We start from the raw sequence: 17,305 nt of genomic DNA, 5'->3' as shown, positions 1-17,305 counted from the left end.
GCAGAAAGTAAATGCTGGGTAAACTCAAGTGAATGCCTCATCCCTCTGAAAGCCAGGAGACTTGGCAAGGCAGCTGCATCAGAGATGGGGACTCTGTCCCTGGAAACTCACACTGAGAATAAATAAGTGAATGAACGTGTGGATGAAAGCTTGCATGGAAGGGATGGGAGGCGCCGTAGACGATTCTCAGGGCAGGCGGCCAATCTCTTTCATTGGGGAGGTGCAGTAGGAAGAGCGTCAGACACAGGTGCCAGTTTCCATCCTGGTTCCACAAAGCCAATCAGCTGCCGCCAGGAGCTGCCCTGCATTCAGGTCCTCGCTGCCCACGTGGTATCTAGAGGCTCTGAGAGCATGATGTGAGGGGCTGTGCAGAGAGAGAAGGGCTGGAGCGCACAGGGTGACGCTGCCTGTCACCCTGTGCAGGATGGAGAACCTGTTCATCAACCGCTTCATGCACATGTTCCAGTCTTCCTGGAGCGACTTCGCCGACTTCGAGAAAATCTTCGTCAAGATCAGCAACACTATTTCTGGTGAGTGTGCCTTGGGGCTCTCGTGGTGCCGCGGGGAGCACCCCTGCACACCATGCACTGTGTCCATAGCAGCTGCCCGTTCTGCATTCCTACCAACAGCTTCTCCACACCCTCACTCGTTGTCCTTTGTTTTGCTTCATTTTTTTATAATAGCCATCCTAACAGGTGTGAGGTGATATCTCATTGTGGGTTTTATTTGCATTTCCCTGATGGTGTCATTGACCTTTTTTTTATATACCTGCTAGCCATTTGTATGTCACCTTTGGAGAAATGTCTGTTCGAGTCATTTGCCTATTTTTGAATTGAGTTGTTAGATTTTTTTGCTATTGAGTTGTTGGAGTTCTATGGATATTTTTCACATTAACCCCTTATCAGATACAGGCTTTTGAATATTTCCTCCCATTGCATAGGTTGCCTGGGAGAGGGGAGCCAGCATAGCCTGAGCTCCCTGCACTGAGAACTCAGGCTGCCACCATTCTCTCCCCGACAGAGCGGGTCATGAATCACTGGCAGGAAGACCTCATGTTCGGGTACCAGTTCCTGAACGGCTGCAACCCCGTGCTGATCCAGCGATGCACGAAGCTGCCCGAGAAGCTCCCGGTGACCACGGAGATGGTGGAGTGCAGCTTGGAGAGGCAGCTCACCCTGGAGCAGGAGGTCGAGGTAAGGCCTGTGTGGCTAGGATGGTGGTCCAGGCCAGAAGCCCAACTCAGATGGCTGGGCACACTCTGGTGGGCGGAGACCACTTTCTGCTGGCCAATGCTCCCCGGCCTCCAGGCCACACTATCTCCTGGCCCATCCTTCAGGTTGATGGCAAGGTCAGCAGCCATCAGCGAAGCAGACTCTTCCTTTCCTGGGCATTTATGAAATCTGTCTCGTTCAATGTGAGAGGAAGAATGGATAGTGGCATTTCCCAATGATGATTGGGTCTAGGAGCATAATATCAATATTTTCAATATCAATCTCAATAATTCAAAGAGCTCCCTCTGTTTTGGGCCAGGCATCGTGAGAGATGCTGTGCACACATGGCCATCAAATTGTCACCCACTTTGCAAAGGTGAGGAAACTGGAGAAAGAAGCAACCCAGCAGCAGAACAATAACAACAACAAAACAAAAGAGAAAACTGATGGAACTTTTGACTTTCTAATTAGAAACGTTGATGGCATCTGCTTCTGTCCTCACCCTCTCCCCGACCCTGCCCGGCCCTCACCTGCAGGGTCAGCCCTCACCAGTTGAAGACTAAGTTAGTCTTCAGACAGAAAGGGTTCACACACCCCCACGGTGGGTCTGGGGGGACTTGGTGTCCTGAGGCCCTAGGAATGGCCTTTGGTCTCCCATCAGATGGCCTCTTCCCACTAGAACCAGGATGGCTGGGCCTCCTGCCACCTGCCCCTAGGTGTCTAGATGGCCTTCTGCTGTTTCTAGTCACCGCATCTTGCTTGCTCACTTTGCTTTGGGGCCCCAGCCAGAAGCGAGGGGTCAATGTCAGATCTGTGGACAGATCCCAGCCCCCACACCCTGCTCACGTGGCTCTGGAGGGCCACCTGCCCAACTGCAGTCCCCAGGAAAGGCTCCTGCCCCAGGGCAGGCTGTCCTAACCAGCCCCCACCCCCACCTTGACCTATCCAGTCCCTTGGACACTACCTGTTTATATGGACAGCTGACAACATGTGCCCCCATGCAGGCAGCACAGTTTTCCTCTGTTGATTAATTGCTGGATGTATTGATTCAGTGCTGTAGGTTTCAAACTTCAAATCAGACATCCACAGAACCTTAAAAGCCAGAGAATCCTAGAAATGGAAGGGACTGAGCAGCCATCTGTACACCTAGTCACCCTGGCAGGGGACAACCTCTGCTTCAGGGTCCTTTTCACACCCAGTAACCATCTTTGTCACAATGGTTATCTTTCTTTTGAGCAATGGTCTAGATCAGGGGTGTCCACACTGTGGCCCGCAATCCATTGTTAATTGGCCTGCAGCAAATTCCAAAAATATATTTAGTTTACTTAAATAAACCAGGTGAGGCAATACGTACTTCACCTCGAGTGAGTGGCCCGGCTGTTTGTGTATTTTACTGCATATGGCCCTTGGGGAAAAATGTTGAAAAAAGTTTGGACTCCCCTGGTCTAGATGCTCAGCTGTGATTTTGGTCATGAAGCAATCATCTAATAAATAGCCACCACTAACTGGAATCTTGCACAGACGCACCACCCATCTCCTACAGCACACTTCTTAATTCCCTGAACCAGTCACTATGGCTGGGAGAAGGACGCTGACCCCAAGGAGAGACCAGGGACACAAGACAGCAAGGACACCAGTGTGTACAGTAGAATCCTAGCATGTCAGAAGTGAGGAATGGGGTTGGCCCCTCACTTCCCAGCAGGATGACACTAAGGCCGGAGAGAGGAGGTGGCTTGGGATAACAGAGAAATGCCCCAGGTGCAGGCGCCAATCCCAGGCCTCCTGGTTCCCAGGCCTGGGTTGCGGGGCCTCCCTTTAGTCTGCCACTCTTCACGTTAACTAACCCGCGTCCTCTCAAGATTCTGTTGTCAGCCATTCCTTCTGCGCAGAAGTCAGTGATGCTCACATCTTCTCCGAAAGGCCAGTTGTCCCGCCCCACCGGCCCACATGTCTCCGCCTTCTTGTCCAGGCGTCCTGAGGGGCCCTACCTAGCTAGTGCCCTCTGGAATCAGCCTCTTCCCACCCTCTCTCTGCCCGGGCTGGCCAAGGAAACAGGCCCCCACCCTGTCCCACCCCTGCCTCGCACGCATCGCGGGCAGACTGCTCAGAGCTCATCACTGGTGTCACACAACTGCCGTGGTCCCCCGTGTCCAAAAAGGAGGAAGAAGGTGGCCGGGCTCTGAACAAGCGGGTCTTTGGTCCCCGTCAGCCGGAGTTCGTGAACCGCGTAGGCAGTGACCAACGCGCGCCCTCTGCAGGCAGAGTTGTGGATACGCATCTCTCCTGAGCTCTTGTGGACCAGTCTTTGTCACATCGGAAATCTGACCCCCTTCCCCAGCTGGCCCCAACCTCTGCCTCCATCACTCACTTAAAACACAAAGGATTAAGAAGCACTGCCTGTCTTCTACCCAAACTGCGGGTTCTGGCCTGAGCTGGCCCCAACCGTGCGAAAGGAAGCCTGGGGCGCTCAGGTCGGGGCCCCCTCTAGGGGACTCTGCAAAGGGCCATTTTCTCTCTCCCCCCACCCCAAGTCACAGGCACATTCGTCCTGTAGTGGAGCCTAATTACAGAAATCGGGAGTGTCAGCAAACTTAGCAAACCAAGTGCCCCACTCTGCTGTGCCACCAGCCTCAGACAAGCACGCAGAGCACAGAACTCCTGCAGACACCGCCAGCCCCTGCAGTTTCTCCCCGTCCCAGAAGAGCACCTCCCACCTGAAGACCCAGCTGGACCCTGGAGACCCCTGCCTCTGTAGACCCTGCCCCTTACTGAACCCCCTGCAGAACCTCCCACCGCAGAAGACCCGCCCCCTTCCGGCTCTCTCCCCGAAGGCTGACTCTGACTGGAGTTTGCCCAGTTTTGAACTTCACGTAACTGGAGTCCTGCAGCAACACTCTTTGCTGTTTGATTTCTCTCATCTATCTCATCTAAACTCCGCGTTCTTATTAAACTGTCACTCTGAGTGGTCTTTCAAAATCTTTCATAAACTTTAGGCAGATTTCAGGTACAACAAAGAAACTGGCCGCTGCCATTCTGCTCCTTATGGAAAAACCTCTACAACCTGTGAAAACTCTTGATGTGAATCAGCCTTTGAGTCGGAGGACAAAAGATTTAGAAACTCTGAGCAGCAGAGGGGCTTGTCGCTCCCTCTGGGCCGCATTCTGGGCCTGTCTCTGGCTGACACTGACTGGGACACATGTCCTCTTGCCTCCTGCAGCAAGGGAACATCTTCATCGTGGACTTTGAGCTTCTGGATGGCGTCGACGCCAACAGAACAGACCCCTGCACGCTGCAGTTCCTGGCCGCGCCCATCTGCTTGCTGTACAAGAACCTGGCCAACAAGATGGTCCCCATCGCCATCCAGGTATGCTGCGGCCTGTTCTCTTCCTGGGTGGCGCCACCCTCAGCAGCCAGGGAGGAGTTTTCCTGGGTCGCTCCACCCAAACCTCAGGAAGAGGAGGCAGCTCTACCAATACCTCCTGAGGAGGGTGCTGAAGGTGCTACAAGGTAGACAGGAAAAACCAGAACCTAAGGCTTCTGGCCAGCCGTCAGGAGGGCTGTCCACAGGGTCCGAAAGGGCTCCACTCCCCAAGATAAACTTGAGAAATTCCTGGCAAGGCAAGGTGCTCTGCAGAGCACCTGCCCTGGGGAATCATACTCCACCCCCCACCCCAGCACCCTAAGCAGGGGTCCCAAATCAAAATGCCAACAGGGACCAGGCAGGTGAAGCTATGCGATGAGCTGGAGACTGAAGCCCCGAGGGGTACCATGCAGGCTGCTCAGGTAATGTGCCAGTCCTAGGAGGCTACTTTCGAGTACCCACAGGTTCTTGTTTCCGCCAGGGACAGCAGAGAAGGAAAGAGGGGAGCAGTCTGGGGGGATGCAGGTGTAGGCAGAATTTCAACTGTCCACTGTCCTGGCCGCTCTCTTCTTCCTCAGAGCACCAGGAAGCTGCGATACTGAGGGAGCTGGTATGCAGACAGCAGGACAGGAGTAGCTGTTGGTCCATGGGGCGGTCTGCACAGGGGCCTCGTGGGGGACAGGCAGACAGGCATTCAGCAAACAGTACTTTTAGCCCACCGTGAAGCCAGCATGGGTGCTATGGACATCGTAGCAGCCGGTTGCCAGATGCCAACCACATGCCAAGACTATCCTAAGTGTTAGCCTGCAGAGTCCTAGACCCTTACCCTCAGTTCTGAAATCTGAAACATTCTAATACTGCTTCACAAATTGGTAGCAAATTTATGGGCAGCAAAACCCGCTCTGAACCAACAGGTAAGACTATAAAAGGCTTTGTCCCATTCAATATGAAATGCATGTGTGTCCCTGCAGAAATACTAAAATGTTTGATTGTAAAATAGTATGTTGCCCCAGATCCAGGGCAGGAGAGAGAGGTGTCACATAATGAAGTATACACACAGCTAAAATCTTGAAAATCATTGATTTCTGAAACATTCGGCCATCAGGGTTTCAAGTCAGGACCTGCGTTTATTCATGTAACGTCACTACAACCCTGCAAAGTAGGCGGTCACTACTGCTAGGGATTGTTTTCCTCAGATGGAGAAACTGAGGCACAAGTGCACACCGTCAGCAGCAGAGCTGGACTCATGCTGGGCTGTCTGACTCCAGAGTCCATGTCCCCCGCAGTCACCCAGTCTCTGGGGCGTGTCTCGTCTCCTCCTGAGGACTTCCAGCCTGTTATCAGAGACAAGCCCTATGCTTAAGAAACTGAAGCCAACGCTAAAAGGAATAGGTGATGTAAGCAAAGTCAGCAGCTAGGAGACCCACGTTGGGGGGCCCTTTACCACTGGCACGTGCCTCTGAAGCAGTCTGTCCTCTGAGACCTCTTGGAGTGGCCTGGCGTCTGGGACCTGGCTTAAGTCCCAGCTCTGCCACTTGTAACAGGCTGTGGGACTTTGGGCAAGTCACAGAATGTTCCTGAATCTCTTCCCTCTTGTGAAAACTGGAAACTTTGCAAACTATAAAGAACTGTTGAAGGAAAGCCAGAGGATAATAAATCTAAACTTTGGTTCTTTAAAAGGTCCAAGAAAATAAATAACCCCCTCATGAGGTCAATGAAAGAAAAAAAGCAAAAATATATAAGATTATGCATAAGAAAAAAGACATAATGACAGCTTTTTTAAAAAGTGTAATAATGTGGCAACAAATTTGAAAAACTAGAGGAAATGGATAAAAACCTAGCAAAACATAAATTAGAAGAAATTGTAGATCATAGGCCAATTCCCACATAAGCGATTAGAAAACTGTTTAAACGTCTGACTAGTGGGAGCCACATAAGATGGACAGCTGAGTTTTTGGCAGCCAGGAGACAGCAGACATTTCTGTAAGGTGTTTCATCCCCAAGATTCATTCTGTGAAGCTAGCATAACTTCAGTGCTAAAACCCATGCAGGAAAGCTCCAAAAGGAAGCCCACGTCCGCTCTAAGTTACAAATGTAGACTTTAAGAGAAATCTAAATATGGTATCAGCGAAGTAAATGCAGCAGTGTAATTAATGACTAATATCATAACCAAGTAGAGTTTTTTCCAGATGTGTCAGTATCACGCAAACTGTCAGCATGACTCACTACACCAATAAGGAAGAAATCTTCTGGTTGTATCCATGGAAAGTGAAAGGGAATTTAATAACATTTAGTAGCCACAACTAGTAAAAATTAAAATAATCATAGAGGGAATCTACTTACGTATAATAAAGACAGGAAATATCATTCAAAAATGGCAATCCTATGGCCATTTCCACTAAATCATAAATAAGAATGTTGACATCACCATTGTTATTCAGCATAGTACTAGATGTGATAAGAAAATAAAATAATAAACATGTAAAAGAAAACAGCAAAGAGTATGCTTCGGTAACACTATGATGGTGGAGCTAGAAAACCTAAGACTCTAATTTTTTAAAAAGCTACTGGAATTAATAAATTAATTTAGCAAGGTGTCAATAAATATGCTTTTCAAAAACACCATTAGCTTTTCTCCATACTAATTATATAAAATATAATACCCATATAAAGAAAAGTATAAAATCATTTTAAAGGATGCAAAACGAAATCATAACATGTGCTTTCATAGTGAACAAGAAAACTTTGTTATAAAAATGCTAGTTCTACTAAATTTTATCATATAAACCTAATGCACTTCCAATTAAATTTCTAATCAGGTTTTCTCTCTTTGTTTTGTATGTGGAGGGAGGATAGGAAAGTGAGAAAACTGAATAAAAGAATTTAAAGATTCATATGAAAAAAGAAATGCTCAAAGATAACCAAAATGCTTTTGGAAAACAACAACAAAGCAAAACAGGGAGGATTTTCCTTGCTGGATATTAAGGAATACCATATGTCACTGTTCAAAGCAGAGGCTATGCATGAGAACAGACAGACTGGGTAGACAGTATATAGATAAAGAGTCCAGAGGTAGACCCCCAGAAATAAGAATTTATTGTATGACAAGGGTGGTTTTCAACTGAGTAAAAAGGGATGGTATTTCTGTGCTGTTATCACAACTGCCTTTGCAAACGGGAAAAATTAGGCCTGTATGTCACACTATTTTAAAAAATAAATTCCAGATGAATTGAAGATTAACATGTAAAAAAGTAAAAGAGGATTTAGGAGAATATTGTATAACATATCAGGAAACTTTTTAAAGTAAAAACAGAAAGCCAAAACATTATAAAGGAAAAGGTAGGCATATTTGATTATGTGATGTTTTAAAAGTTGAATAGTAAAATATACCATTAACAAAGCCAAAGGGCAAATAATAGAGTGGGGAAAATAAGTGCTACACAGTGACAGATAAAGGATGAATATCTATAACACAAATAGCTCCTTTAAATTGATAAAGAAAAGACATATCCCAATAGAAAAGTGGGCAGAGTAAAAATAGGAAGTTGCTTGAAGAGGAAACGTAAATGGACAATCCATATATGGAAAAATTCTTGAACTCACTATTAGTTAGGGAAATGCAAATTAAAATTAAAATAAGATCTCACTTCTGCCCCATCCGATTGGGGAAAAAAAAGTTGTAGCACCAAGCTCTAGTGAGGTTGGGTCTCTACATCAGGCCTGGGTTGCAGCCGGGGGATGGTTCACTCTGCAATAAGTGGGCCTGGGGAGATTGCAGTTAGTACCTGGGCCTGCAACTCAGCGGGTCCTGCAGCACCTGCCATACCAGGTGTGCCTCTTGAAGTTCTGGATTGCAGTGGGTGGTCAGAGGGTCCTGGAGGCAGGGCTGGCATGGACAGGGCAATCGGAAGGACACTCAGGGCCTCTGAACCATGACTAGACCATTTAAGTGTTCTGACAGGCAGCGTCCCCTCTGAAGGAGCCAAGCAGTGGGCACTGCCTGTCAGACAGAAGTAGGCTTTCCCCACGGCGCAGCAGGCGCTCTCTAGTGCCCAATCAGCAGAAATGAAAGCACTAATACGAGGGAGCCATGTGAGAGACTGTGGTCTGTGGTGGGGAAACAAACAACCCTGAAGGTAATCTGAAGGTAGCAGAGGATTGACTGGATGAAACTTATTATGTCCAGGCTGTGAAATGTCTTACCACCATTAAAACGAATGACTTAGATCTCTCCCAGCTGACAAGGAGGGATTTCCACAGTGAGTTAACAAATCGGAAAAGACGCAAGGTAGAGATTATACGATCTCCTCTATGTAAACTGAATGCAAGGAAGCAGCACACTTCAGATGTGAGCACAGACTCCTGTGGGTGTGCGGAGGTGCAGGACACAGGGTCACCAGGTCAAGAATACTGGTGGCCTGGTTGGGGCCCAGGTGAGCAACAGAAAGAGACAGACTTTCATTATGATAGTGTTCAATTTATGGAAAATTGAAAAGATAAATATGCACATATGCAAATAAGGTAGATCATGTTTTCTTTCTTATGATCTTCTGTTATAACTACAAATTTTTTAGAATAAGTATATATTATTTTCTAATCAGAAACGAAAATCTACTTTCTTACCCAAAAAACAAATTTCAAAAACCAAACACCAAGCCACTCAGGGCGCATTCTGGAGTCCCACAGTGTCACTAAGAGCCTAGACAGAAGTGGGGAGGATGGAAAGGACAGATGTCAGGAGGGGCACCCCCAAATCAGGGTGGTCTGTGAGGCTCGATAAGGGTTCAAGGGAGAAAGGCAGTGAGGGTCTGAACTAGGCAGTGAGGGAGGAGAGAAAGGGGAGGGCAGGGCACTGGGTCCCATCCCTGTTCAGCTTAGGAGAGGTGCTTCCCACTCTGAGCCTCAGGTGTCCTCTGCAAAGTGGAGATGGCAGGGACACCCGCATTGCAGGGCCATGGTTAGGACGGCGAGCACGAGTGGAGCCCCAGCACACAGCAGGGACTGCTCCACTCAGAGCATCTCCCAGAGCGAGCCCGCCTTTCCACGTGCTCTGGGAGGCCAGGCGGTCAGACGTCCTGGGGCTGGGCAGTTAGTGCAAGGGAGTGAAGCACCAGCAAGGGGCAGGGCCAGTGGGGAGCCTGAGAGCCGACATGGGGGGGGGGCGGGGCTGAGAGCTGCTCTATGACAATTATTCAGAGTTCTGACCTAATTTTTCAAGAAAACCTGGTAATCCAAGTTTTTATGTGAAATTATCTGATATTTAAAGGTTGACAACTAACTGCATTAATAAACAAATAAGCAAGAATATTGTGAAGGCCAAGCCCTGCTCTGCCTTCCTCCCAGCACTGTCTATCCTGGGTGGGCAGGACAGAGCTGGCTGTCTAGAGCTTCCCTGTCCAGTGCAGGTGCCACTGACCACCCATAGTTCTAGAATACTCCACTTGTGGTTAGTTCGAACCAAGGCATGCTGTAAGGGCAAAATACTCACCTGGTTTTAAACACTTAAAATGAGAAAAAAGAATGCAAAATATCTCAATAATTTTACATTATTTCCATGTTGAAATGGTAATATTTTAGTTATAGTAGGTAAAATAAAATTATAAAATAAAATTATACTTCACCTATTTCTTTCTACTTTCATTATTATGGCTGCCTGAACATTTAAAAGTCTACTTGTGGCTTGCATTATATTCCTATTGGCACTGCTGTTTTCAAGAGAGACACAGGGAAGTTACCTTCCAGAACACTTAGCATGACCTCGCGGAGCCCAGGGGGTCGGGCTTTCCATCTCAGGCAGCCCTCCTCCTTAGTCACTGTGCTGTGGCTACCCTGGTCTCTCTGAAGGACCTCCCGTCCACCCGCTTGCACACAGCTCTTCCCGGCCCCAGCCCTGGCCTGCTCCTGCGGCTGGACTGCAGCCCCTTCATGCTTCTCTGGTCTGGATAATTCATTGTCATCCTAAATGTCCACCCCCTAAGATGCTGTGTTCTCCTCTGAAGATGTGGCAATGACAGCGCCGCCCTCACAGGCTCACACGACTTCAGGCTGTGGGTCCTGACACCATGCTAGTTGGATGAATGCCAGTGGCTATTGGCATGGATGAATCTAGGGACAGGGGGTTCGGTGGGTGGGAGGGACGCAGGTGGGGGTCCGTCCTCAGCGCCAGACCACGGAGCTTGGGGGCTTTCTTTTTGGGCATTAAGAAGTGACTGAGTATTTTTAAGGAAGGGATTGGAATGACATGATTTCCATCTTAGTAAAAAATCACCTTGGCCCAGTGCGGAGTTGAAACGGGAGAGGGGAGAAAAGCCTCTACACCTGGCCTCAGGTCTGGGCTCAAGGGGTGGTCACCTGGGACACTGCATCTTGAGGGCCCTAGAGCCTGGGACCTGGGGGTGCTGGTCAGGAGCACTGAGGTAGAGCATTTAAAGGAAAGAGCAGAGGAAGAAAAAATGCTAGAGACCAAAAGGCAGCCAGAAGCAAGCAGGAGGGAGCTAGTGGGTAGTGGGACAAGAGGGTGTTGGGGGCCACAGCAGGGTCCCTGCTCACCTGCCCTGCTCACTCCCTGCTGCTGCCTTCCTGCCCTCATACTCATTCCCATAAGAGCTCTGTGGGGTAAGTACATACTGTCCCCTTATTCCTATGGGGACAGCGGAGCTCAGGAAGGCTCCGTAAGCTGTCCAGGGTCCCACAGGTAGTCAGCGATGTGACTCGAGGGGAAACACGAACACTGCACCCTCTGTCTTCCTCCAGGATTCTCCCATGATTCAAAAGTCACTGTTTGAGAAAGTTGGATTCTTCTGGAATATCCTGAGATCAGGTTCCTATAGTCTGGAGCGAAAGATCGCAGTGTATTTTCTTTTCTTTCTCCTATGTGTCAGCTCAATCAAGTCCCAGGAGAAGAGAACCCCATTTTTCTCCCTTCGGATGCAAAATATGACTGGCTCCTGGCCAAAATCTGGGTGCGCTCCAGTGACTTTCACGTCCACCAGACTGTCACCCACCTTCTGCGCACACACCTGGTGTCTGAAGTTTTTGGCATCGCCATGTACCGCCAGCTGCCTGCCGTGCACCCCATTTTCAAGGTGCAGTAAGCTCCTGCCTCACCAGTTGGGGAGGGCATCTGGACGTGGAGGGGACAGGTGGGAGGGAGGGGCACTGACCTCCCACAGGGCTGTGGCTGGCAATGGCCAGGGCATAGGGATCCCTGGAGAGACATTCAGGGGCAGTAATGCCTGCTGAAAGCCCGCTGGCTCCCAAGGACACGGGGCTTGGGCCTGACACAGACCCTGGTGGCCCAAGGGGGGAGGACAGAGTTTGAAGAGGCAAATGAGTTCAGCGTGACCCTTGTCTGAGCCCAGGCGGCAGCCCCCACTATCCCTGCCCTTCTCTCTTCCCAAATCCTCTAGGCACCGACCGCTAGGATGACTGCAGGCTAAAAATAATCTCTATGTGCCTCAGTTTCCCCATCTGTAAAACAGAGATCAGATAGTACACCTGTCTCGTAGGATTACTGTGAGGATTAAAATAGTTAACAAGTTCAGAGAGCTTGAAACAGTGCCTGGCACACAGCTAAGTTCTGTCAGCATTGACTATTACCGTTCTGATCATTATCATTATTGCTGAGCATCAAAGCTGCACCCCCAGGCCTCTGGCAGCTACCAGCAGTGAAGACAGCATGCCAGCCTGTCCTTCCTCCCTGAGCCCTAGCTTCACTGTGCACCGTGGGCTGATGGCGCCAAGGGGCTGGGCTCCCTGACGTGTCCCTGGCTCCTCCCCAGCTCCTGGTCGCTCACGTGCGCTTCACCATCGCCATCAACACCAAGGCCCGAGAGCAGCTCATCTGCGAGTTTGGCCTCTTTGACAAGGTGGGTGCCTGCTTCTCAAAATCTGCACCCCAGCTCAGGCCCAGATGCCCTCTCAGGAGACCAGGCCCTGAGGCACCTCGTGGCTGGAGGCCTGGGAAAGCTGGAGGCTCGCGGCTGGTGGCACAGCATGCGGACAGAAGCCTCCCAGTTTGTAGCCACTCGCTGGCCCCTTCCCCGGCCACTGAGCCAGCTCTCGTCTGCTGAGTGCACTGCCTGCTGTCACCACCAGCTCTTCCTCATCATGTCCGCTCCCTGTCACCTGTCCCACTCCTCCTGTCTCCCATTCTCTAGCGTGTGGCTGCCTCCCGGCACCCACTCCTCACCTCATACACGAGGGACCTGGGTGTCCCTTCCCACTCTGCCCCCATCACTCTGAGCACAGCCCCCACTGTCTTCCGTTCCAGGCCATCAGGGCTCCCAACCCACTCTCCTCAGTGGGGCTCAGTCCCTACTATTTGTCACATCCTCTCAGGCAGCACCCCACTCCATTTTGACTCCCTGTAGCCTTACCAAGACCCTCCTGGCAGCCCTGAGCCCTGGCCCCTGACTTCCCTCCTCTCCTGTCCCCCATTAGTGAGCAGCCAGATGATCACTAAGGTTGAGCCACTGTTTGGGTTACAAAAGACAAAATCCAACTCAAACCAGCGAAGCCAGGAAGGAAATGTACTGTCTCATATATCTGGATACACAGGGGTGAGGGGACATCAGAGCACACTGGGCCCAGTGACTCAGTGTCCTCAGGGTCCAAGCACACTGGCTTACACTTCTCTCTTTAAACTCTGATGGCCTCATTCTCCCCGCAGACGGGGAGCGGAACCCCAGCCCCACGAGCTCCAGGCTCGTGTGCCCATGCAGTGACCATCACCTCCCATCCAAAGAGGCAGTACCAGGGAGCAGCTCTGATGGGTCCCGCTTGGCTCAGATGGCCCTAGGGGACCCATGTCTGGCACCCTGCACCCTAGTCCTCCTTAGAGGACTCGGTGGCCTGACAGCTCAGCCCCCATTGTGTGTGCTTGCTGGCAAGCATGTGGGCCTGTGTTTCGGCCGCGGGGGGAGTACCAGGGCCCTCCCTGTGCATCTCCCCAGCCCTCACCTAAGCACACAAACCCTCAGAGCTGTGTGGGTCCTGGGGGTTGGTATCTGCCCCTTTCTTTCACCCAAAGATGGGTCACTGAGAGCAGTGCTCAGACTCTGGGCAGTCTGTGCTCAGAACCAGAGCAGGTGCCAGGCTGCAGCCACCCAGGCCCCATGCAGCCAGCTGACCCCGCCTCCCTCCCCAGGGTGAGCTCGCCACTCCCTCTGCAGCTGCCCCCAGTCTCTGCACCTATCTGTCCACCTCAGCCCCTTGCATTAGACCAGGCAGAGGCTCCTCCGTTAACCTCACTGGGCTGCCCTGGCATTCTCCCAGGACATGGCTTGGACCCCCTGCATCCCTGGCCACTGCACCACCAATCACACTTTCTCCTGGCGAGCCCTGGGGCCGGAAGCTGGAGAGAGGGAAGGGGCCTCAGCTCACAGTGTTCTCTCTCCACTGCCACTCAAGGCCAACGCCACAGGGGGCGGTGGGCACGTGCAGATGGTGCAGAGGGCCATGCAGGACCTGACCTATGCCTCCCTGTGCTTTCCGGAGGCCATCAAGGCCCGGGGCATGGACAGCACCCAGGACATCCCCTACTACTTCTACCGGGACGACGGGCTCCTGGTGTGGGAGGCAATCAGGACGTGAGTGTGAGCGGGGCTGTGGGGTGCCCCACGTGGCGGGAGCAGAGGTCCTGCCGGAGGAGTGCATGTGGGCCCCGATGGGGGAGCAGGGACCGGGCAGGGTGGCCTCAGTGACCTGGGCGTTAGGAGTCAGTGGCAGGCATTGCGGGGCCCTGCCAGGGGCTGGGAGGCACAGCTCTGCAGACCTGGCTGGGTCAGTAACTCCTGGCTGGGCCCCTCCTCCTGAGTCAGGTTCACGGCTGACGTGGTGGGCATCTACTATGAGAGTGACCAGGTGGTGGCAGACGACCCGGAGCTGCAGGACTTCGTGAACGACGTCTACGTGTACGGCATGCGTGGCAAGAAGGCCTCAGGTGGGGCCGGCCCCTCCCGCAGTCTGCTGTCCCGCTCTTCCCAGCACCTGACTTTCCCTGGGCTACACTGGCTTGTGGCCTTCACCTTAGCACCTGGGTGCTGGGGGTAGGCCCAAGGGACTCTGGGCCACCAGTAAGCCTCGTGGGGACATTTTAGGGGCTTTCTACAGCCCTGAGAGCCCAGGTCAGAAACATCAGGACACTGGACCAAGCCGCTGTCCCCACCAGGGTGTCTTATCCATGCTGGGCCTCACAGCACTGGCGTGGGATCATCCGGGGGGTTGGAGGGGGCTGCCGCTGTGGGCGGGGGCCCCTTCCAGGAGGCCGGGCCTTAGCTTGTCCCTCACTGGCCCTTAGGCTTCCCCAAGTCCATCAAGACCAGGGACAAGCTGTCTGAGTACCTGACGGTAGTGATCTTCACGGCCTCAGCCCAGCATGCAGCAGTGAACTTTGGCCAGGTGGGCAAGGGCAGGGCGAGCCGTGAGTGGGAAATCACCAAGATCACCTTGCCCTTCATTCCTACAGACCTGTGGGAGGGGCTGCTCTACTTCCTAGTCTTCCAGCCATCTGGAGGGTGGGGGTACGGGAGTGGCGGGGGGCGGGCGGGGGCGTGAAGGGAGCCAGGCAGACCTCAGGCAGCTTTAGGACCTGAACTGAGTGATCGTGGATTCTGCCCACTCAGTGGAGGGACCAACGTGGCAAGGGGGCTGCAGCCGGACTGCCTGGGGTCCTGCTGTGGCGGGAGTACGCACAGGGGCGAGACGGGGGTGCAGGTGGGCGGCGGCTGGATTGTGTGTCCCTGCTCTCCCTTCAGTATGACTGGTGCTCCTGGATCCCCAATGCTCCCCCAACCATGCGGGCCCCACCGCCTACGGCCAAGGGTGTGGTCACCATCGAGCAGATCGTGGACACGCTGCCAGACCGCGGCCGCTCCTGCTGGCATCTGGGAGCAGTGTGGGCACTAAGCCAGTTCCAGGAAAATGAGGTGAGGCCATTGTTCCCCTTCTGGCGGGCAGGTCACCCCCGGTGTAACCCATTCCTCCACCTCAGGGTTTTGTGACTCAGGGCCCAGGGTGGACATCTGTCCTCCGGGAATCCTGACTCCCAGGGCTGGAGAGGCCCACCAGGTCCTCAGGCCTGAGCCGTGAGAGCACTCCAGGTGCCTGGGGCAGGAAAGCACTGGGGACTCTGCTCCTCTGGTAATGTTCCCCACAAGGGCACACCCAGCAACCCAACAAAGCTTTCTCATGTGGGCTTCTAAGACTGTCCTGGGGATCCTTCTAGACACCCCTTGTTTAACCTAATCCCAAAGCTGGGCATCTCAGTGGACGTGCCCCACAGCGCCAGCTCAGGGCTGCACAGAATGACTGCACCAGCCCAGGCTCCGGGACGCTGCAGTTGCTCAGGGCCTTTGTTAACACGCTTGTCTCTCACTAACATCTTTGCACATGTGTCTTTGCACACAAGTTCAACAGGACCAGAGGATATACTCCTTGTAGAGGGATTTCTTGGTCAAAGAATGTTGCGACTGAACCGCCCTTCACAGACTAAATCCAAAATCCCATCAATAATAGCATATGATGTGTCTCCCACCCTTTGCAGCCCTGGATGTGAAACTTTCCAGTTTTAACAATCCAGTAGTTTTGGTTTTTTTCAGTGTGTCTAGTTTTAATTTGCAGATATCTCTCTGAGTGTGTCTATGAGCACACCACCTCCGCAGGGCGAGAGGCCAGTGGTGGCCCCTGTGGCCCTGCTGCCTGGAGCCCAATGGGAGGGCAGGAGTGCTGGACAGGACAGGCCCAGGACCCCACAGCCACACGCCCACCAGCTGGGGCCACCGGCCTCCATTCTCCTGTACTAGTACGTGTCCTTGTGGCCACCCAACAGCGGGGCAGTTATCCCTCCCCTTTATCTGTAAGCCCCCTCCGGCTCCAGAAACTTCCTTAGGGAAAGCCAGGTTAGGTGTGGCTTTTGCATTCTCAGGGCACTCTGGGCAGGCAGCAGAGGTGACTCCCAAGGGATGAGCTCTATGGGTGGGACCAGGCCTGTCAGTTACCCTCGCCCCACTGCTGATTAACCTGTCCATCTCTCTGTCTGTGTCCGGTTCCTCAGCTGTTCCTGGGCATGTACCCAGAAGAGCATTTCATCGAGAAGCCTGTGAAGGAGGCCATGGCCCGATTCCGCAAGAACCTCGACACCATCGTCAGCGTGATAGCTGAGCGCAACAAGAACAAGAAGCTGCCATATTACTACTTGTCCCCAGACCGGATTCCCAACAGCGTGGCCATATGAGTGGCTGCCTGAGCCTGCCTCCCTCCCTCCAGGATGGCCACTGCTCAGGGCTTTGCTCGGCACCCAGACTCCAGCCTTCCCTGAGGGAGGGGCTCACAGGGCGGCCACAAGGCAGGCTGCCAGCAGCTTGCTGTCCCCGGGCCTCCCAGGATTCCTGGGAATTCTGCCCCGAGGCCCCAGGCTGACTGGCTGTCCCAGGTTGGACCTGTCCCAGGTTGGGCCATTCGTAATAGTGAAGCTTCGTGTTTTATTCCTTAGTCTTTAGTGAATCCCATACTTTGATCAAAGTGTAGACACTGCAGGGACCCCTCCTGCACAGAGCAGGGTACTGTAGCTTCCTGTCCTCTGCCCAGCTCGAATTTCCACACCAGGGGGCAACGGTAAATCAGGATAACCGATAGATGTGCCTTCTTATTGGAGACATGGAATGATTATTTTCTGTTCTATTTATGCTTAGTTCAATTTCTTACATATAGCAGATGCCAAAATAAATTCTTA

At 52.2% G+C, this 17,305-nt stretch overlaps 1 protein-coding gene across 1 annotated transcript in view; it reads left to right on the top strand.

Annotated features, from left to right (window-relative positions):
• The window catches only part of ALOX5 (arachidonate 5-lipoxygenase), a 48,474-nt gene extending 31,169 nt beyond the window's left edge, over positions 1 to 17,305 (top strand). The window contains exons 5-14 of the mRNA XM_033131325.1: positions 424 to 530; positions 1,021 to 1,193; positions 4,429 to 4,575; positions 11,454 to 11,657; positions 12,354 to 12,440; positions 13,984 to 14,162; positions 14,394 to 14,515; positions 14,873 to 14,973; positions 15,330 to 15,500; positions 16,628 to 17,305. Coding sequence (XP_032987216.1) covers positions 424 to 530; positions 1,021 to 1,193; positions 4,429 to 4,575; positions 11,454 to 11,657; positions 12,354 to 12,440; positions 13,984 to 14,162; positions 14,394 to 14,515; positions 14,873 to 14,973; positions 15,330 to 15,500; positions 16,628 to 16,807 — 1,471 coding nt within the window. The 3' untranslated portion in view covers positions 16,808 to 17,305. The remainder of the gene's footprint in view (positions 1 to 423; positions 531 to 1,020; positions 1,194 to 4,428; positions 4,576 to 11,453; positions 11,658 to 12,353; positions 12,441 to 13,983; positions 14,163 to 14,393; positions 14,516 to 14,872; positions 14,974 to 15,329; positions 15,501 to 16,627) is intronic.

This window comes from Rhinolophus ferrumequinum, chromosome 16 (genome assembly GCF_004115265.2).
Source record: "Rhinolophus ferrumequinum isolate MPI-CBG mRhiFer1 chromosome 16, mRhiFer1_v1.p, whole genome shotgun sequence".
Lineage (NCBI taxonomy): Eukaryota > Metazoa > Chordata > Mammalia > Chiroptera > Rhinolophidae > Rhinolophus > Rhinolophus ferrumequinum.
The sequence above is the reverse complement of the archived record's forward strand: the minus strand, read 5'-3'. Positions and strand labels throughout refer to the sequence as shown.